The following is a 20,836-nucleotide window of genomic DNA, read 5'->3' as shown; positions in this document are numbered from 1 at the left end:
GGGATCTTCCCAGAGCAGGGCTCGAACCCGTGTCCCCTGCATTGGCAGGCAGATTCTTAACCACTGTGCCACCAGGGAAGTTCCAAGAGCTCATAGCTTTTGTTCTAAAATTTTAGCCATGAATTCGGTACAAAATTAACTAGTTGTAGAATAAGCTGGATCCAAATGGTTTTGGCAGATGGAATAAGTTAAGGTTACCTGCTCAGATGGCTAAAACTTTTTACTAATATTTGTGGAGAAGACATTTAAGACTTTTACTTGTCTAAGTTCCAAACAACCTTTCCCCCTTTTGTTTTCCTTCGGATAAGAATGGTCTCTCTGAAGTTTGCATTTCAAAGAGATGACCTAGATAAGAATTCTGGAGAAGACCAAGTAAGAATATTTACATCTCAAAGGCACAGGGAAAAAAGGCAAATTCCTCCAAGGACTTTTGTTTTCTAAGGCCAGAATTTTTACAATACTCACAAGCCTTTTAAGATAAATAGGGGAGGTTTGGGGGTTGGTAAAAAGGACAGGTGGACTTTGAATTGTTTCTGGAGCTGCATTTCTGGCTTTGCAAAGATTTGTAAGGTAAGGACAGTTGCTTTTAATTCCTCAGGGGATTAGGTTGCAACTTAAATGACATTATAGATTGATCCACCCATCCAACTACATTTTTCTCAATTTGCTTCTTTGTAACAGGGAGAAGATCTTCAACTAAGATGGAAATCTAAAAGAGTCCTATGTTCTAGATTTAGAGCTATATGTCTTTGAAATGTTTTAGTAAATCCTTCCACAAAGGCTTCAGAAGGTTTTTTTGCTTGTTTGTTTTTTTCTTTCCCTCTGGGTACATTTAGCTTAGAGAAGGCCTAAAAAAAAATTCTTACCAGGCTCTGAATATCAGCTTACAATTTGGCCAATTTCTGGCCAAAGAGCTACCTTGGGGGGGAAAAAAAAGTCCTTTCAAAAAAATCTTGTTAATTTTCAGCCAGGACAAACAGTAAAGGTAGGTACAATAACAAGTTTTATTCTCCTCTTGACTGGGCACTACAGACAGAGATTCAGGAGAGCTGAAGCTGGTTAGAATTCTCACTCTTCACTGGCTTTATCAGTTTTCCCAGGATCCCATATTCAGGCTCTAATATCTACCAGAATTGCTCAAGGTTATTCATTAATTTTAATTTTAATTTCCCTAGGCTGCTTAAGGAAATAAAATAGCTGTTTACCAGAAAATCCTTCAGGAGGCCGTCAACACTGGGAGGGGCCCACATCAGGGCCCTCCTTTGAGGGTAGATATGGGGACATCTGTAAGGCCACTAACTTGGTGGACTTTTGTTTATGGTCTTGTAGTCTCTTCAGAGTGGAAAGACAATTCAGACAGAGGATTACTAGAATGAGCACTCAAGTAAAGGAGGATAGAGGGGAGCAATAGGAGTTGCATCAGTCTCATATAGTCTTTTCTTTTACATGCCTGTGTGTCTTTAATTTTTCATTAGCCTTTTGCAATGAATCGCTCAATGAAGCTATTATGGAATTCTGAAGGCTTTTGGAGGTTTCTGCATGCCAATTAAAATAGGTGTCCCAGGGGCTTCCCTGGTGGCACAGTGGTTGAGAGTTCGCCTGCTGATGCAGGGGACACGGGTTCGTGCCCCGGTCCGGGAAGATCCCACATGCCGCAGAGCAGCTGGGCCTGTGAGCCATGGCCACTGAGCCTGCGCGTCCGGAGCCTGTGCTCCGCAGTGGGAGAGGCCACAGCAGTGAGAGGCCCGCGTACCGCAAAAAAAAAAAAAAAAAAAAAAAAAAATAGGTGTCCCATTCTGTGTGTTTGATTTGGGAACCCTTGCTTTCAAATGCACTTCTTAAATAAATGCTCTTGTCTAACTGGAACCTTTCTCATAACAGCTATTGTAAGTCTAGATTGTCTTTGTAAGATTTTGCCATTTTTGTAGATATTTACAGCTTCCAGGACCACAGTTCTTGGGTATAAAATAAGCAGTTGTGCCAGAAGGCGACACACTCAATTATTTGAAACTCAATCCCATTTCTTTAGCTGTCTTGGGTCTCTTGGAGCCAAATTAATACCTGAGAGGGATGTGCTGCCAGGTTGGAGTTCGTGTGGTGTTTTACGGTGGATCTTGTTGCACAGAAATTTTCTTGCGGTTGGCAGGTGACCTAGTGTCAACCTAACCCTTTCCGAGACCAATTTATTATAATTACTAGGGTCTTAGAGTTAGGTGGTGAGTGCTCTAACAGCTTTTAAGTGCTCCACCTGTGCCCACCAGTTTTGTGGCTTTTGGCTTCCAAGATTCCTATTAGCAACAGCCTTGACCTCATGTGCACAGTAACAGAAACTAACAGTAACCTGGCCAAGAGAAGGCCTTGTGTGCACCACCAGCAATTCCCAATGTGGAACTGGGGACTAGGGAAAGGACTGAACCAGAAGACCCCCAACAAAGGGGACTATGGACTGGGATTCCAATCAAACAAACAACAGTGGACGAAACCAAGAGCTAGAGGCTTGGGTTCTGGGTGGAACCATCTGCTAGCTCAAGCTGACCTGCCCCGGACTGGAAAGCCAATTAAATCAGAAGTTTGACACAAAGAGAATGGAGCTCAGAATCAGGAGGAACTTACCCATGGCCTTTGGAAGTGGCGAGAAAGAGAACTCAAAGGATTTGAGAGTACCAGTGCTTGTGTTTCTTGTCCTCAAAGCCCTCAGAAGTTTCCTCTGGATCCCACCACTGCCACCAAATCTGTTAAAAAACAAATTTCAACTGAGTAAATTTTAAAGATCTTACTGGCTTCATTCAGTGATTCACGAATTGGGCAACATATCCCATCTAACTGACAGAAAGGAGCTCCAAGGAGCTGTACAAAATGAAAGATTTTTATAGGCTGAAGGGAGCAGGAACAAGGAAGTTATACTAGCAAAAAGTGGATTGGTTGTAGCATGGATCAGGAAACAGTATCTATAGTTGAAGCTGTGAGACCCAAAGGGCCATGGGCTGGGTGAGATGGAGGTCGGCAGGGGTCAGACCACTCAAGACCTGGAAGTATGTTAGACAGGGAAAGGCCTAGAGCGGATCAGCCTTTTAAAATAATGACTCTGGCTGCTGCCAGAGGGTAGACTGTGGGAGCGGAGTAGAAGTAGGGGAAGCAGCCATCTAGGTGAGAGATGAGGGTGGTAGACTCGGTGGTGACTGGGGATTTGGAGAAAAGTGAATGGACCAAAAAGATATTTCGAGGTTTGGAGATGGGGTGGGGAGGAGGTTGAGAGTGTAGGGGAGGGAGCCATCCAGGATGCCACCCAGCTTTCTGGCTTGGATGTATGGATGGATGGTGGTGGCCTTCACTGGGATGGACAACAAGAAGAAGACCAGGCTTGGTGGTGGGGGGCAAGAAAGGTCATGAGTTCAGTTTGGACATATCAGACCGAGGGGTCTGAGCAGGTCTGGGCCTACCTGCTGTCCCACAGGCACCAGCAGCATGGCCACCCTCTCAAACCCCCAGGCTCAATCTTTTTTTTTTTTTGCGGTACACAAGCCTCTCACTGTTGTGGCCTCTCCCGTTGCGGAGCACAGGCTCCGGATGCGCAGGCTCAGCGGCCATGGCTCACGGGCCCAGCCGCTCCGCAGCATGTGGGATCTTCCCGGATCGGGGCACAAACCCATGTCACCTGCATCGGCAGGCGGACTCTCAACCACTGCGCCACTAGGGAAGCACCCCAGGCTCAATCTTTAGCAACTTCAGCTGCTTGCTGTCCACCCATCACCCTCCCCCTCCACACACACACACACCCACAGAGTGAGTCAACCAATCTTCTTCATCTGTCACATGGGACAAAACAGTATCCATTTCCTGGGGGTACTGTAAGCAGTAAGCAAACTAAGGCACAAAAGATGCTGAGAAGTGGGCCAGGTGCTAGTCACTGTTAGCACTGCCCATGCCCTTTCTCCCGGCCATGCAACACAAGTGCATTTCTATCACCTCTACGGCACAGGCTTGGAACTAGCCATCTCCCAACAGCCCAGTCTTGATCTTGCCATGCACCTGCTCAAAATATTGTTAGTGTTTCCTACTCAAAAGACGGGACCCCTGTGCCAGCTTGTCCCAAGCCATTTCCCAGCCTCCTTCCCCACCCTCTTCATCAGGTGCTGCTCCCATCACAGACACCTGCACCTTCCCCAATCATGTTACACACTTACCCATCTGCTTTTCTCTTTCTCCCCTTCCCACCCGTCCTTCCCAAGTGCCGCTCTATTTGCTAGGCACCTCCTCTGGGAGGCTTCTCCAAGGCCCTGCAAGGGATGAGCTCCACCCCTTCCAGATTTCTACAGCTTCCTCAGGCTCCTCTTTAGCTTCTGGCCACTCTTGGGATTCACTGGGCTTCCTTTGACTTGTCTGACTCCTTTTCCCAAGGCATCAGCTCACTGAACACAGGGAGGCACATAGGCTTCATCACTGTGGTGTCCTAGTGCCTGGCACTGTACCCAACCCAACATGGGGCTTGGTTGATACTGGTGCAGAAAATCAACAGAACCCCTAATGTACAGTTTCACGTAGATCCATCTCATCTCCCGCAAAGGCCAGAAGACAGGCAAGAAGGGTATTCTGGCCTGGGGACAATAAGCCCTTTCCCAGAAGCTGCTCTGTGAGACAAAGTCCAGGACAAGCAAACAGAGATCAAAGAAGCCTCTGGGCCCCCTCACCATATCAGGGTCACAGCAGCCAGTACATCCCAACCAGGGCCATGGAGTAGGTTGACCAGGGGCCATGTCTGCCCAGTGTGTGTGGCTTGTGGGGGACAGACAGGGTTTGTGCATAAAACTTAAGAAACTGCAGCTACAGGATGGGTCTCTGGGATCTTTGACTGCTTCTTCTTTCTTCCTAATAATGCAGAGGACATTTCTATCATTACATGATAGGCCTGGGCTTTGGAGTCTGAAAGATTTGGGTTTGAATACATGCTCTTTCATTTGCTGTGGGACCAACGTCTCAGGGACACCCTGAGGATAAAATTAGATCATAAAGGGCTGAGAGCGACGCATGGCTTGTAGTCTGTCCTTCATCGTGAAAGCATGGCTTTCATCTTTTGTCTCCACTATATCCTGGAATGATGAGGCTTACTTCTGCTCTTCTTTACAAAGCTGACTGGCCTAAAGGGTGTGTCACCCATTACGTATCCCCAGAACTGTCCAGACCACCTCTGGCAGAGCTGCTAGAGGTGGTGCCGTCAGAAACAAGGACACGGGCAGACGCTTTGTAAGCCACCGTACCTGCCTCCCTGGCCAAAGCGGGACTGTCTGAAAAGTTTGTTGATGCTTAAAGAATTTTGAAAGGAACACCTAATGAAGTTGAGAAATTCATTTTTAACTGTGGCTTCTTGATACCTGCCCCAGTATCGCTGATGCTGGCCCTGTGCCACGGAGCCTGGATTAAATGAGCTGTCTGGGTCCTCACAATTCACGCCAGCTGAGTGTAGCTCTAACCAAGGGGCACAGTCTGAGTCTGGTCAGGAGTTTGCACAGCTGGGAGTCCCCCTAAGGAGAAAGCTTTCACTGTCTATTTTTCATCCCTCAAATTGTAATATTTGCCTTCAAATATTTAATGTTTGTCTAATGTTTAATCCATGTTTAATGTTTAATCTTGTCTAATGTTTAATGTTTAATCCATGTTTATCCAGCATTTTATTGATTAGTGGTCTGAGTGAAGTGACAGGCAGCAGGAGCCTTGAGACCATGCACGGCACGATGGGGCTTCGGGGGCTGCTCTGTGTGTGCCTGGCGTCCCTGCTCACCCTGCAGGCCATGCCCGCTCAGGGTTCACCCGCACGCAGTCCCAAAGGCGGCAAGGTATGTGAGTAAACCCCTGGGCCAGAAACAGGCAGCTGAACCTGGAAGGGGCTACAGAGACCAGGGCTCTCCCCACCCACCTCGACCTCCTCTGAATGGAGAGGACCTCCCAGCAGCATGGGGGAAGTGAGGCCAAGGCGTCGAGGACACAGGCTGTGTCCTATTCCCGTCCGTTAACAGATAGGCCCTGGTCCCGAGTGCTCGCACTCACACTTGTGCCGGTTTTGTTTTACAGAAGCGACTGGCTTTGGACACAGTGAGTGAGGATCTCAGCACAGGGGTCTGTGGTGGGCCTTTATTACAGTTTGTTTCCCCTGGGCTTCGAGGTGTGCCCCTGGGCAGAGGGACTCCCATCTCCTCCAAATAGGGGCTCGCCCACCCCCCTCATGCCCCACGGCATGGCCTCAGGCATAGAGAACAACACCTGTGTCAGAGCTGGGTGCCGAGGTCTCCCGTGGCTGAGCCCCCATCCCAGCCACCTCCCGCACTTCCCACTTTAGGCTGTCGATGGCGTGGTCATCCAGAGTTTGAAAGTCAACTGCAAAGTCACCTCTCGCTTTTCCCACTGTGTCATCACCAGCCAAGTGGTCAACAGCGCCGACGAAGCCAAGGAAGTGGCCTTTGATGTGGAAATCCCCAGGATGGCCTTCATCAGCGACTTTGCCATGTGCGTGCCCGCCTGGTTCACCAGGCCCAGCCCAAAACCATGGCTCTGAGTGGCCCAACAGTGCAGCCCATCCCCTCGTCCCCAAGGGCCACAGGCCAGCCCAGCTCTGAAGGACTGAAAAGCCCTTTAGGTCTGCTCTGGGCTCCCATCTTAGACAGCAAACTGGAGCCTCTGACAGTGTGTTTTCAGCCTAGGGCCCAAGGAGCACAGGCTGGCACCCACAGTTTCCTGCTGGACTCTGTGGCCGTGGCTGCCCACCTCCTTGAGCAGCTCTGGGGGCAGTGGGAGGCCAGCTGGAGATGCCCTCTCACAAGTGCTCACCTGGACAGGGCCTCCTTAGTGCCTGGGCTGGGAGCACCTCCAATACGGAGGCCCTGTGTGGTTGGGGAGGGGCACCTCCCTGAGGGCATCTTCCTCCCTGTAGCACAGCAGGTGAAAATGCATTCCTCGGGGACATAAAGGACAAAGTGACTGCATGGAAGCAGTACCGGAAAGCGGCCATCTCAGGAGAGAACCCCGGCCTTGTCAGGTGAGCTCTGGGTGCTGCCCTGGTGCTGCCCTCCCCTGCCAGGATTTATGCCTTGGGTGGAGGGCAGCCCAGGCTGATGGGAAGGGAGCAAACTGCCCAGATCCACTGCTGGCACAGGTGCACTGGACGAGGCCTCTGGAAAAGTGGGGCTCTGACCCTGGCCAGCCAGCTAAGAGTGAGGGTCAAGGAAAGCTGGGAGCAGCACGAAAATAAGAGAAACTGACTCTGAGGGCCATGCTTTAGGTGACAAGGACCTCCACATCACTTACCATTTGTCTGTTTGTTGTTGCCACTGGTGGCACATCCAGGGCCTCAGGGAGAACGATGGAGCAGTTTGCCATCCAGGTCACCATTGGTCCCCGGAGCAAGGCCACGTTCCGGCTGACCTACGAGGAGGTGCTGAGGCGAAAGCTTATGCAGTATGACATTGTCATCAAGGTCAAGCCCAAGCAGCTGGTGCAGCATTTTGAGGTAGATCGCTGGTGACCACGTGCAGGGGCAAGGTCTCAGGAGCTGGGCTCCTGCTCTCCCTCTCTGCGGCTCTGAGCGCTGGTTCGGCACCCACCACGTGCAGCCCTGGGCCTGAGCACACAGGGAGGGGACTCACTCCTCAGGGTGGGCTCTGATGGCTGTTCGTGGGCAGGGAGCTCCCCGAACCCTCCAACCTCCTCCTTCTTCTGAGCCTTGGCTCGCTCATCTGTCCAATGGGGGTTTTGTGTGTCTCAGAACTGCCGCAAGGATCATGAGAGATATTGAATGTCCAGGGAGTCTGTAAACCAGTTAGTCCTGGGCAGCCTGAGGGGCTGTAATTGTCACTGGCACCTTAGTGGTGGCCGAGTTGAGGGGCTCAGGCATGCACACTTTCATTTGGCCAATATTTTTGGAGTGCCTACAACATGCCAGGCCCTGTGCTGAGAGCTGGGCGGGTGCTGCACACAGTAGGTGGTCAGGATATACGCTGGCTCTTGGCTGGGGCTTGATGAAGGCTCCCCAATGGGAGCCTTGGTACAGGAACTGCTTCAATGCCACAGATCGACGTGGACATCTTTGAGCCTCGGGGGATCAGCAAGCTGGATGCCCAGGCCTCCTTCCTCCCCAAGGAACTGGCCGCCCAACTCATCAAGAAGTCCTTCTCAGGAAAAGAGGTGCGTGGGATGGCTGAGCCCTCAGAGACTTCTCAGCGTGGCTGCAGACAAGGGCTGCAGGCCACCCTAGGGGAGAGAGAGAGAGGAAATTTGCACTCCTGATTCTCAGAGCCGCTTGGCAAAAGCCTGTGTGCTGAGGCTGGGGAGGGTGCCTACAACGGCTGCCTGGTCTGGGGTGAGATGCTGGCTTGCTTAAGCCTCAGTTTCCTCTTTGCCTGTCTCATCCCAACAGGAAAGCATTCATGGAAATATAGGGCACATGTGCAAACCTCAGGATTCCAAGCCCCAGTGTTCTTGGAAACATGATGAAGTTTGGAAAGGCCTTTGGCCTACCCAGCCACTTGCCACTTGTCACTTCCCACCCGTCTGTGGGAATCCCAGAAGCCCCCTGCTTGCCCCTACCCCAGGTCCTGAGGACTGTGGCATATGAGTGGGTGATACCCAACTAGTGCCCTGCTTCCTAACTTGCCCTCAACTGGAGCCAGGAGCAAACTGTTTATTCCCCACCCACCTTTGGTAGTGAGTCCATAACAATTCACTTAAAAGAAATGTTTCCTACAGTTTTGAAGGGGTTCCTTTGAAACAAAATATGATACCCCAGAGTGTTAGCAAACATGCTTGCTTTCAGCAGGGGGCCAAGGGGATGGTCTTTGTCTTCCTAATAATTTTCAAAAAAATTTTTAATGAGCATATTTTGCTTTTATAACAAACAAAGAAAAAGTAAAAAGAAAAGCGTCTTTAAAGAAAATGTGGAAAGTACAAAAGTGTAGAAATGTATCGAGTACAAACCACCACCAATTTCCCGGAACACCAGCACCAAGTCCAAACAGACCGCAGCTCCCACTCTGGGAGCTCTTCCTTCTCTTTGTCTATCCAGGCAGGTTTCATTTTCCAGCACAGTGTTGCTTTTTTCACTAGATAGTGTGAGTTGACCGGTGCCTCTCATGCTGCTATTATTTTGTTTTTATTGTGTATCCAAAGTGACGATACTTATAGAAAATCCCAATGATTCAGAAGCATGTGAGCAAAGAAACAGGTCTTCTCTCCTACCACCCACAGGTGTGTATTCTCAGCAGCAGGGCGAGGGGCCCACTAGACTCATTCCTATGCCTGTGCACCACACACACACTCACACACATACACACACACACACACACCTTACGTTGTCGTTGCAAACCAGTAATGCCTCACACCTTCAATGGTTCCAGGGTCATGTGCTTTTCCGTCCCACGGTGGGCCAGCAGCAATCCTGCCCCACATGCTCTACGACCTTGCTGAATGGGGACTTCAAGGTGACCTACGATGTCAATCGGGACAAGGCCTGTGACCTCCTGGTGAGCTGGAAGCTTCTTGCCCAAGACTCAGAGGGTGGGCAGGGTGCTTGAGAGAGAGGCCTCACTTGTCCCTTTGTGTTTCAGGTCACTGATAACCACTTTGCCCACTTCTTTGCTCCCCAAAACCTGACAAAACTGAACAAGAATGTGGTTTTTGTGATTGACATCAGCTTCTCCATGGAAGGCCAGAAAGTGAAGCAGGTAAACTGTGGCTCTAACCAGTTGGCCAGCAGGAGCTTCTTTAGCTCCATCACCCATCCCACCCTGGTTTTGCCTCCAGAGTCTGGGTTTGGGACTTCTGCTCCTGGTCAGAGGCAGGGTAATTTAACAGGATATCCCAGTGGTCAGGGGCTCTGGAATCAGCCACTTTCTCACTGTGCAACCGTGGGCAAGTGCATTCACTTCTCCTCAATGGTAAAAATGGGAGTAAAATGCAGCGCCCATACGGTTGTGGGGTTTACCAATGGGGGATGCTTGGAAGATGAGACCTGTAGGCGTGCAGGAATGATTACAGTGCTCCCAGGAGATGGCTTGCAGCAGGGCACAGCGCACTCCCACCGCGCTCTGGGTGTCCTGTCCATAGCACAGTGAAAGCATGGCTGGACAATCAGAGTTTTAGAAACTCAGCCGCCTGGGGTCCTCTGTCTTAATCCTGACCCCCTTGAACTCCTGGTCATTTCCCCTCCCCATACTGGGTCCCCTTGCCTTCTCCATCCCCCTCAAGACATCCCAGAGCTCAGTAGGATGCTCCTCTCTGGCACCACCTGGCTGTCCTGTCCATCCCCTTCTGCTTGCCCACCGTGTACTTCTACCCTGTGGATCTCTGAACTGGGTATCTGGAGATGACAGAAGGCACTATGCTGGGGCCCTGCCCCTCCACTGACTGTCCCGTCCTTACAGACCAAGGAGGCGCTCCTTAAAATCCTGGGGGACTTGCGGCCAGGGGACTACTTCGACCTGGTCCTCTTTGGGTCTGCAGTGCAGTCCTGGAGGGGCTCGCTGGTGCAGGCATCTGCCGCCAATCTGGACGCAGCTCGGAACTTTGTGCAGCACTTCTCTCTGGCCGGGTGTAAGGGCAGGGGTCTGGGGCCACCTCGATGTCACCTCTGTCCCCTCAGATTCAGGGCATACACTGATCTGCTTTCTCTTTTTTGCAGCTACAAACCTGAACGGAGGTTTGCTCCAGGGAATTGAGATTTTGAACAAAGCTCAGGGAAGCCTCCCAGAGCTCAGCAACCATGCCTCTATTCTCATCATGCTGACAGATGGCGAGCCCACAGAGGGTAAACGCCCCGAGGGTTACCTTCATTACCAAAGGCATTCAAGCTGAACTTGGAAATACAACCAATGGGGATGCTGTCAGGGGGCAGAAAGGCTAAGGGCAAAGCCAAGCACTGGTTTAAAAGCAGAGTTCAGATCACAGAGTCTGAAGGAGCTCCAAGGTGTTCTGTCCTGAATTGGGAAGCTGGGGAAGTTTCTGCATGACACGGGGTTGCACAGGGCCCAGGAGGATGGGCAGGACCCTAGGCTGAGTTTAATGAACTATGGATTCAGCACTGACTGAGTGCCAAGCACAGGACTAGGGACCAAGGAGAGACACTAAGATAACAAGACACATCTTTGCCCTTAAGGAGCCCAGGGTCCACTGGGGGAGGCAGCCCCAGGAGCAGATGCTCTGTCAAGGGCCCCGAAGGGTGCCAGAAGGCCGAAGGAGCACAGACAAGGGGCACCTGGCCCAGGCAGGGTCTCAGAAGGCGTCTTGGAAGAGGTGACCCCTGAGCTCAATCTGGAAGGAGGGGAGGAGAAGCAGGAAGGGATCCCTGGCAGAAGGGGCAGCTTGAGCAAAACAAGGTTTGTGCACTGGCAGGGCCTGCCTGGGAAGCGTAGGCATATGCAGAGTAGGTGAAACAGGGTGGAAGGGTCAGCAGGACCTCACAGGCCACGCGAGGAGCCGTGAGTTTACAGCAGAATCAGATCTGCTCATGGCGGATCCATGTAGATGGGTAAAGTCTTCGAGGAGCTCTGTGAGTAGCTGTTGCAGTCACCCAGGTGAGCCAGCAAGAGGCGTTGCCTCAAGATGCCAGTGGGGACTGGAGATGGTCTGAGATGGGAGTCTTGGCCCCCAGGGAGGGTGCCCCAAAGTCCCCTCGTGCCCCACACACCTGTGAGCCAGCATCCCGTCCCTACCTGGCTGTGTGGCTGCAGGGGTGACGGATCATACCCAAATCCTCAAGAACGTCCGAGATGCCATCAGGGGCAAGTTCCCACTCTACAACTTGGGCTTCGGCCATGATGTGGACTTGAAATTCCTGGAGGTCATGTCCCTGGAGAACAACGGACGTGTCCAGAGAATCTACGAGGACCACGATGCCACCCAGCAGCTGCAGGTCTCCTCCTCCCCCTGCTCCCAAAGTCACGCCATGGGGAGCATGGCCTTGGCAGCCACGTACCCATCAGCCCAGAGCAGATAAAGTTCTGGTGTGGGGTTCGAATTAGCTGTGTGACCTCAAACCAGTTACTTAAGCCCTGAGCCTTCAATTCCTTCTATAAAGTAGGGATCCCGACACCCCACTTTGTGAGTGGGTTTCCTGTTGGATGCCTAGGACGACCCACCAGCTCTGAGGCTGCACCCCCCATCCCCACAGGGCTTCTACGAGCAGGTAGCCAACCCTCTGCTGAGGGATGTGGAGTTGCTGTACCCCAGGGATGCCGTCTCGGCCCTGACCCAGCACCACCATAAACAGTACTACGAAGGCTCGGAGATCATAGTGGCCGGGCGCATCGCTGACCACAAACGGAGCAGCTTCAAGGCGGATGTGCAAGCCTATGGGGTAAACAGAGGGCTGCGGAGGGTGGAGGGGCACCCAGAGACTCCAAACCTACACTGCTCCCCACCCCTATGCCCCCAGCAGCCTCTCTTTCCCCAGAGCGGTGCCTCACCCCAGAGGGCCACACACACCCCAGGGCTGAGCATTCTTCCAATGAAGGCATCCAGAGGGCAGGCTAGAGTGGGGCCAACATGGCCTTGATTAGCTGTAGTCCCTTGTATCCAACTGGTCCACCTGTTATTCCTCACATCATTCCTCCCAAAGCGTGAGAGTGTGAGAGGCCAGCCTCTTTCTTCTCAAGTGACCACTATTTCCTGAGCACCTACTGCACATGCAGCTTTGCACCACGGTGCAGTGCCTGTGTGTATGTGCACGCTGCGGGGTGTGTGTGGGGGTGTCACAGAGACCTGGACTCTAGCCGTGCAGTGTAGTTGAGGGTTCAGGACTTGGGCTTAGAGTGAGGAAAGCTGAGCTAGACCCTGGCTGCAGCTGGGTGACGTTGATCAAATGGGTCCAGTTCTCTAGGCCTTTCTGTACCGTGGGGGTAACAATGTACTAGAGAGTTGTGTGGAGTAAACGAAATAATCCACATGATAGGCTTATACAGTGCCTGGTACATGGGATGCCCTTGGGAAGAGGTGCCCCCGTTACTGTAGCTGGGGAGAGAAGGCGCATTTGTGAGCTGTGGCAAGCTGAATGGTGCACGGGGCCGCGGTGGGCATCCGGAGGAGCGGGGCGTGGTGGAAACAGCTACATGGTGGATCAGCTGGGTGCCTGCTGGCATCCCCCAGAGAGAGTAACTCCATGAGGGCAGGGCCTGATCCTCCATCCCTGGGATCCCCGGGGCCTGGCCCAACTTGGCTAACAGAGGGTGCTTAGCAACTTTTGTGGAAGGAATGGATGGAAGAGGACGAGGAGAGCAGGCTCAGGAAAGGCAGGGGGTAGCATGCTCAGAACGGAGCTGCAGAGACCAGACAGCATCAGGCTCCCCCAGAACCCCTCATGGCGCACAACTTCTCTCTCCCTCGCCTCCCTCAGGAGGGCCAAGAATTCAAGACGACCTGCCTGGTGGACGAGGAAGAGATGAAGAAACTGCTCCGAGAGCGGGGCCACATGCTGGAGAACCACGTCGAACGTCTGTGGGCCTACCTCACCATCCAGGAGCTGCTGGCCAAGCGGTACCAGCCCTGCGGCTGCCTGGGGGGTGGAGGGGCATGACCACCCCAGAGCACGCCCCCCGCCCTGGCCCTTTGGACTACAGAGGGGCGGTTCTAGGCCTTGGAGGTTGCAAGCAGGTCAGATTTACTGGCCTCTGACTTTGCTCACTGAGTTAATATCAACCAGGCAGTCAGTAGTGTGGTCAGGGCCCGCTGGGGGCACAGGGCAGCCCCTTTTGCCCCCACTGAGCTGCTGCGGGGGAGGCTTCCCTTTACTGCGGGGCTGCTGTGTCCAGACACACTCATTTAATCCTCACAACGTGCCGAGCAAACCGAGGTTTAGAGAGGTTAGACCACTTGCCAGGATCTCACAGCTATTGAATTCTCCGTGTGTTTCTGAGGCATGTCCCCCAGCCCTGCCAGACCTCCAGGTTTTCTCTGAGGGAGGCCTTTAAATCATGAGGTCCTTGAAGACAGCCCCTGGGTGGGGGCACTGCAGGGGCCTTGTAAACATTTGCTGAAAGAGTGAACAAAGGAAGGAAAGGACGAGGGAGTGCAAGTCCATTGTCATCCAAGCTGCGGGCTTAGAGCTGGTGTCTGTCTGGCAGGATGAAGTTGGAGGGGGCAGAGAAGGCCAACGTGTCAGCCAAGGCCCTGAAGATGTCGCTGGCCTATCAGTTTGTGACCCCGCTGACCTCCATGACCATCAGGGGCATGGCGGACCAAGACGGCCTGGAGCCCCTCATTGACAAGGCCCTGGAGGGTATGGGCTGGCAGAGGGGAGGCTGTGGGCATGGGGAGGCTTCTGAGAGCCAAAAATCTCCTGGGCGTTAATTCTCTTTCCTTTCTCTCCTTTCCAGATTCTCTGCCCTTGGGTGAGTTTTTAAATCACGTTGATTTCCGCAAGGGGCTCCGGGTGGCTGGGCAAGTGGCATGTGCTCCAGCCGCCAGGCACACAGCACCCGCTCCCCCTGCTCTGCTCCACCCTTTCTTGGTCTCTTCCTTCCCCAAGATGCCCTTCCCTACTTTGCTGCAAACTAGTTGCTGCCTCCTGTGTGCTCGGGGAGCTCTCGCTCAGCCTGAACCCCTCCACTCCCCGGACTCCTTAGGGGCCCTACGTGTGAGCATCCATCTACCAGGAGGGCTGGGACCCCCAGGAGGAGGGCTGGGACCCACAGGAGGAGGGCGGGCCCAGGCCTGATTGGCCTCTGGGCCCAGCTGCACTTGGGGAATGAGGAGCGTGCCTTTCGTGTGGAGTGGGGAGAGTGACGCTGTCCTCTACTGTTGTCCTCTACAGAGATGGTGGGACCCAGAAAGAGTAAGTGGCAGCCATCCTGATGACGCAGGTCTCTACCCTCTGCTCCACACATGGCCACCTCTCAGGCTGTGCATTCAGTCCTGAGCAAAGCCTGGGTCATCACCTATCTGCCTGATGAGGAAATGATAGCCTAAGGTTTTCTTCCTCTGCTCCAGCGTTCCTCGCTGCCTCTCACTGGGAACCGTCAGAACGCTCCCCCTGACCTGGCCTGGCCTCCCCACCCCTATGCCACCAGCACCTCCCAGTTCCCAGGAAAGGAGACCGAGAGGGGGCCACGCCACTGTGCTGGGCCAAATTTCCATTCCCACATCCCGAGAGGCGTCAAAGGCTCTGTGTCCACTCCGGCCCCTGTGGCCTCAGGCCACCCCGCCTGGGTGGGAGGGGCCTCAGAAAAGGAGGCAGCAGCTCCAGGGAAGGCGCAGCTGCTTCCCTTCTAAGCGCTGTTTACTTTTGCCCGTCAGCCTTCGTGCTGCTGGCCTCGCAGCCTTCTCCGACGCGCCCTAGCTCCGAGGTCCAGCAGTTGCCAAACCAAGTGACTGGCGGTGAGTCCTTGGGAGGGTCTGAGGGACACACCTGCCTGACTGAACCCTTCTCCCCAGCCGGCCTCATGTGCCTAATACTCAATCTAATAGACTCCATGCTGTGCCCCCAGTGGACACTGACCCCCACTTCCTCATCCACGTGCCCCAGAAAGAGGACACTCTGTGCTTCAATATCAACGAGGAGCCTGGTGTGGTCCTGAGCCTGGTGCAGGACCCTGACACAGGTACGGGTGACATTACGCCCTCTGCCAGAGAGGGTGGGGACTGGGCTCCTCTGTCCTCAACGTTCAGCCATGAACAGGAAGGACAGTGGCTGTGGCCTCCACTCCCCTCACCCTGTGTACCCGCCACCTGGCTGGGCTCAGCCGGCCTCCTTCATGCCCCATCCACCTGCCTGGGCCCTATACAGGGCCTGCTTCATGGGCATGTGACCTGTGCAGGTGCACAGGACCCTGCCCTTGGAAGGACTCCATGCTTGATTGAATGTTCTGCTGTTGCATCTTGAAATTCTTAACAAGTTTTGAATGAGGGGCCCCTCGTTTTCATTTTGTACTGAATCCTATAAATGATGCAGTGGCCCTGCCACACCCCCCTCCCCCATCCCCTGCATGGCTGCAGGGGTCTTGGTGCCACCTCCCCAGCAGGGCTCAGGTGATGGGAACAACGCCCTCTCCATCTATTGGCCACTTCTCCCACCCTCCCAGTCCAGTCAGGCCATCTGCTAATATTTGTTGAGCACATCCTAAGGTCTGGGGACACAGTGGGAACCGAAACAAAGTCCTTGCTCTCGTGGAGTTTAGGGAAGGGAGATAAACAGGTGAACAAATTCTTAGCTGACAATTTCCGAGCATGAGACGTGCTGTGTTGGGATAGTGAAGACGGGGAGGGGGCTTTTGGCTGCTCAGTTCAGAGGAGGCTTCTGTGGAGAGGCCCACCTGCAGCACCTACTGTGACCTGCCCTGTGTCAGGGCCTGGGTCCACAGACAAGGAGCAGGCCCAAGGCCTGTCCTCGGGGAGGTGACACCTCCTTCAGGGCCCAGAACCGAGGGCTAAGTCTCAGAGAGTTAGTGTGGCGGGAGGGAAGGGAGGCGGTGCTGCGAGCGGCCTGCACCTGTCCTGAAGGCCCCTCCCCTTGGGTGGTGAGGCCCTCAGAGCCCGAAGAGGGTGGGCATTGGGGGCGGCAGGAGCAAGGACCGGCTGGTGGGGTTCTAGGCAGAGCTGGGCCGCCCTGACCCGGATGGCCCCTCACCCCACTGCAGGCTTCTCAGTGAATGGCCAGCTCATCGGCAACGAGGCCAGTGGCCCTGGGAAGCACGAGGGCACGTACTTCGGGCGGTTGGGGATCGCAAACCCCGCAACAGGCTTCCAGCTGGAAGTGACTCCTCAGAACATTACGCTGAACCCTGGCTCTGGAGGACCTATATTCTCCTGGAGGGACCAGGCCTCACTGCGGCAGAATGAGTAACCGGGCTGGGGCCGGGGCCTGGGAGGGGAGGCGGGGGTGGGTGTGGTGAAGACCAAGGCACGAAGCCCCAGAGCCAGCCAGCTCTGCTGCCCGAGCCTGCTGGGCCCTCATTCCCCGAGCTGTGTCAGTGTGTGACGTCCATGTGGCCTCCGCGTAGGCTGTGCAGACATGTCGGGCCCCGTGGACCATTCCCCACCCCTGACTCCCAATTTCCCTGGATTGCTGGACACGTGCTCCGGGCCCAGCTGCCTGGATGCCTGTGCTCCCGTGGCACCCTCACCCTGCAGTCCACCCCTGTCTCCACCAAACCAAGCCAACTCTTCCTCCCAGGCCCAGCGCATTGGCCACCTCTTCCCTGAAGCCATCCTAGTCCCTTCCTCTGCTGAACTCCAGCGTTCTCTAGGTTTCTCTTTCAGCCCCTGTCTTGGTATGCCTTGTTTAGTGTTTGTTCCTTCCTTCACTCATTCATTCGTTCAATAAACTGCTTAGCACCAGAGCCCAATGCTGGGCAGCAGAGCTATAGGAAGAGGTGGGCAGAGTCCGGTATGGAGGACACAGATGATAAGTGGGAGTCAAAGAACACAGACTCATAATAGACAGGCTGGAGTCCAAGTCCTGGCTCTGCCACTCGCCAGCTGTGTGACCTTGAGCAAGTTTTTTAACCTCTCTGAGCCTCAGTCCTCACAGGATCAGAGTGGGAACTGAATGATGCAGTTTGCGTGGAGGGCTTAGCACAGAGCCTAGCACGTTGTAAGGGCCCCATACACAATAGCAACAAGTGGGAAGGAGCATGGAGCAGGTAACCGTCAACCCCCTGCGGGGAGAGGGGTTCATAAGAGCTGGGTCTCAAGGACAAGAGGAGCTGAATGGAGGGGGTGCAGTGCAGCCGCACCTGCCCTCATGGCACCTGGCCCCACAGGGTGGTGGTGACCATCAACAGGAAGAGGAACCTGGTGGTGTCCGTGGAGGATGGGGGCACCTTCGAGGTCGTCCTGCACCGGGTATGGAAGGGGAGTGCCATCTGCCAGGACTTCCTGGGCTTCTACGTGCTGGATAGTCACCGGATGTCGGCACGGACACACGGGCTGCTGGGTACGGCTGGCTAGGCGGGCAGAGCTGTGGGGTGGGGTGTTGAAACCAGAGGACTTACCCTGGGTGAGCTTTGCAGCGGGTCACCAGGATAGGCCCACCTCCAACGTGGCCTACAAGGCTCAGAGTTCCAAAGAGGGTCCCGGTGAAGGCTTGTCCCACAAAAAGGCTGCAAGCAAACACAATGAATTTAAAGGTTAAGTGAGCCTGGGAGCGAGTAAGGAGAGGTCCGATTAGCAAATGGAAAGGTCCAGTGGACACCCAGAGACCTCCTGAGTGGGATGGGTCATCGGCCACACTGCTTCTCCTTGTGGCCTTCCTGCAGACCCTGTTCTCTACCCCTCAACCCTCTCTCCCCAGCCAGATTCCTTTGGAATTGGTCCAAAAAGACAGGAGGTACAACCAACAGGCAATATATCTGCTTCTCTATAGCAAGCGAACTAAAGGTGGCTTTTGATGCCAACATTTATAGAAACAGTCAAGCCCTTGAAAAACAATTGTTTAGGCAACTCTCTAAGCCTCCAGTGAGCACCTACTGAGTACAAGGCAGCAAGGCCCCCGATGGTAACTGCTGTCTCCCATATGCCTTTCCAGGACAATTCTTCCACCCCTTTGATTATAAAGTGTTCGACCTCCACCCAGGCTCTGACCCCACAAAGACAGACGCCACAATGGTGGTGAAGAAACGCCGGCTGACGGTCACCAGGTGGGTGGGCTGCTCTCCCAGCATCTCTGCCCTTGGCCTTCCCCATCGTTGCGCCAGGCCTTCCTCCAGGTGTCACAGGGTTGAGGTGGGCTTCCTGGGGCGGTGCAGCCCTGCCAGCTCCAAAAGGTGACACCAGCTGGCTTGTGTCTCCTCAGGGGCTTGCAAAAAGACTACAGCAAAGACCCCCGGCATGGGGCTGAGGTGACCTGCTGGTTCATCCACAACAACGGGGATGGGCTGATCGACGGTGTTCACACTGACTATATCGTCCCCAACATCTTCTGAGCCCCCAGCCAGCACACCAATCCTCCCTTGGGACCATGGCAGAGGAGGAGCCTGACCCGCTGCCCAGGCCACACCTCCCCGTCCAAGCTGGTCTCCTATGTCGAAGCACTCATGACTTCCATTAAAGAGAGGCTATGTCCAGCCCAGGCTGGCTGCTTTGCGGGAGGGGGGTGTGGCAGGGAGGCAACCCAAGATGTTGCTTCTCAGAAGGGCTCAGGAGTCACAGCAGACCAGGAGGCTGGGCGGGAGCCGGCACCAACTCTGCCCCCACCCCACCCTGTTCTCTGCAGCTGCCTGGCCCCGTGCCCTCTGAGTGTCCTGGGTGTCCCGTGCACACAGCCTCCCCTACAGGTCCAGAGACCAAAGGACACTCTGGCAGCACGTATAGGAACAACCCGTAACAGCTGCAGCTGCCCCAGTGCTTCCTGTAGCCAGGAACTGTTCTAAGTGCCTTTGTTGAATTAATTAAATGTATACTCTCAACAGCCCTGGGGGATACTTTTATCACGACTACTTTCAGCTGAGGTTAGGTAATTTGTCCAAAATCACTCCTCTTTTAAGTGGCGGAGCTGGGATTTGAACCCATGCTATCTGGAGTCAGCATCTATGTGCTTAACCACCCCATGTAAATATTCCCATCAGGCTGGGTGGCTGATGGCCAAAGCCTGCTGGGATTTGGTTCTGGATATCCCAAAGTATCACTTAACACTAACATGTGAAAGAAATACATGAAATATATATGGACTTGGGGTCCTGAAGAAGTCCTGCCAGGAGCTGAGGGTCACCTATTGGGGTCAGGGCCTCAGGAGGCAGTTCCCAGGCCTCCATCCTCCACTGGATTTCCCAGCTGGGGGTTTGGAACCTCTGAGAGCAGGCATATTTCCCCAAGGCAGAGACGGCCACTGCCCAGAAGCTGTGATTTCAGGGGCCAGGAATAGCAGTCCACTGACTCCTCACACTGATGCCTGATACCCCTTCAGAATGCCTTCCCTGGGCCTTGTCTAGGGGCCCAGTTAAGATGTGACGTTACAGGGTGTGTGGAGATGAACTTGTGCTTTGGGGCGCCACTGGCCCTTTTGGCGAAGGTTGATGGGCCTCCACTCACTCCTTTCCAAAGGGTTTCTGCTTTTTCTGGCTTCTGTCCAGTTCCCATTCCAGATGAGGCCCATGGGGGCTCAGATCAACAACACAAATGCTGAGGTCCAGAGCTGCTCCAAGCCCAGGGACACAGAGCCCTGAGGGGCAGCTAGTGGAATCTCAGAGCCCAGCCCACCATCTGACGTATCCTGGGCTTCTCAAGGGAGAGCCACGGGCTGCCAGCTGGCTGGTCACCTTCAGCAAAGTCTGCCCAACTGGGGCCTCCTTTTCCCGTCCTCTAGAGTGGAAATGGGGTGGACCTGAAGATTTCCTAGATTCCTTTAATTCGAAATTCTGTATGATGACTCTGGGTCCCTCCAAGTCCCCAGCTGTCCCTCAGGGGCCTCTTGAGCAACCTCAGAATTTCGTACTTTGAGTTGTCCCTCCCACAAAACTCCAAGTATTGGGGGATGAGGCGGTAGCCTGGAGGAGAGGGGCTGGGGAAAGCTCCTCAGGCGGCTGCAGGGCCGTGAGGAGGAGCCACTGGGCAATGCTGGCAGGACAATAGTTCTGCCACCCCTGCCACAGTCCCAAGAGCCCAGTAGTCAGCAACCATAGATGCTGAAGATGACCTCATGAACTAGACGTCCTGGGAGCTAGACTGCAGGGCCCTTCTCTCTGCTCCCAGGTGTCAGCCCTGAACTCGGTGCCCGCCAGCAGTGTGGGTCAGGGTTCGGGAGGCCTGAGGAGAGCAGGGACCCCCAGCCGGGCCTCAGCAGCTCCCTTTGTTGATCCACTATTGTTCTGCCGACTTTGCAGCTCTCTGTCATTACTTCTGTGGCTCCTGTGACTTCCAGTCACTA

At 54.2% G+C, this 20,836-nt stretch overlaps 2 protein-coding genes across 6 annotated transcripts in view; one reads left to right on the top strand and one right to left on the bottom strand.

Annotated features, from left to right (window-relative positions):
• NEK4 (NIMA related kinase 4) overlaps window positions 1–20,836 on the bottom strand; it is an 88,959-nt gene that overhangs the window by 52,966 nt on the left and 15,157 nt on the right. For 3 of the 4 annotated variants that reach the window (XM_060161627.1, XM_060161629.1, XM_060161630.1), the window contains 5 exons: window positions 17,967–18,074; window positions 11,694–11,830; window positions 9,330–9,641; window positions 7,297–8,238; window positions 2,614–2,732 (listed from right to left, as the gene is read on the bottom strand). The gene's annotated coding sequence lies outside the window, so the exon portion shown is untranslated. The remainder of the gene's footprint in view (window positions 1–2,613; window positions 2,733–7,296; window positions 8,239–9,329; window positions 9,642–11,693; window positions 11,831–17,966; window positions 18,075–20,836) is intronic. The other variant, XM_060161628.1, reaches the window with a different exon arrangement.
• On the top strand, window positions 5,718–19,339 carry ITIH1 (inter-alpha-trypsin inhibitor heavy chain 1). 2 transcript variants are annotated; one of them, XM_060161624.1, is made up of 22 exons: window positions 5,718–5,831; window positions 6,067–6,087; window positions 6,332–6,498; window positions 6,923–7,027; window positions 7,336–7,498; window positions 8,059–8,172; window positions 9,381–9,506; window positions 9,591–9,707; window positions 10,407–10,575; window positions 10,664–10,789; window positions 11,712–11,893; window positions 12,152–12,337; window positions 13,373–13,512; window positions 14,100–14,254; window positions 14,352–14,366; window positions 14,789–14,809; window positions 15,271–15,351; window positions 15,462–15,575; window positions 16,611–16,812; window positions 17,736–17,908; window positions 18,500–18,611; window positions 18,767–19,339. In XM_060161624.1, exons 1-22 carry the CDS (start codon window positions 5,718–5,720, stop codon window positions 18,894–18,896), a joined length of 2,733 nt encoding a protein of 910 aa, XP_060017607.1. In that variant the 3' UTR covers window positions 18,897–19,339. The 2 variants fall into 2 exon arrangements, with proteins under 2 accessions (XP_060017607.1, XP_060017608.1); XM_060161625.1 differs by lacking the exon at window positions 6,067–6,087 and having other exon boundaries at window positions 13,376–13,512.

The sequence above is a fragment of the Lagenorhynchus albirostris genome, chromosome 10 (genome assembly GCF_949774975.1).
Source record: "Lagenorhynchus albirostris chromosome 10, mLagAlb1.1, whole genome shotgun sequence".
Lineage (NCBI taxonomy): Eukaryota > Metazoa > Chordata > Mammalia > Artiodactyla > Delphinidae > Lagenorhynchus > Lagenorhynchus albirostris.
This window is presented reverse-complemented; position numbering and strand designations above follow the sequence as displayed.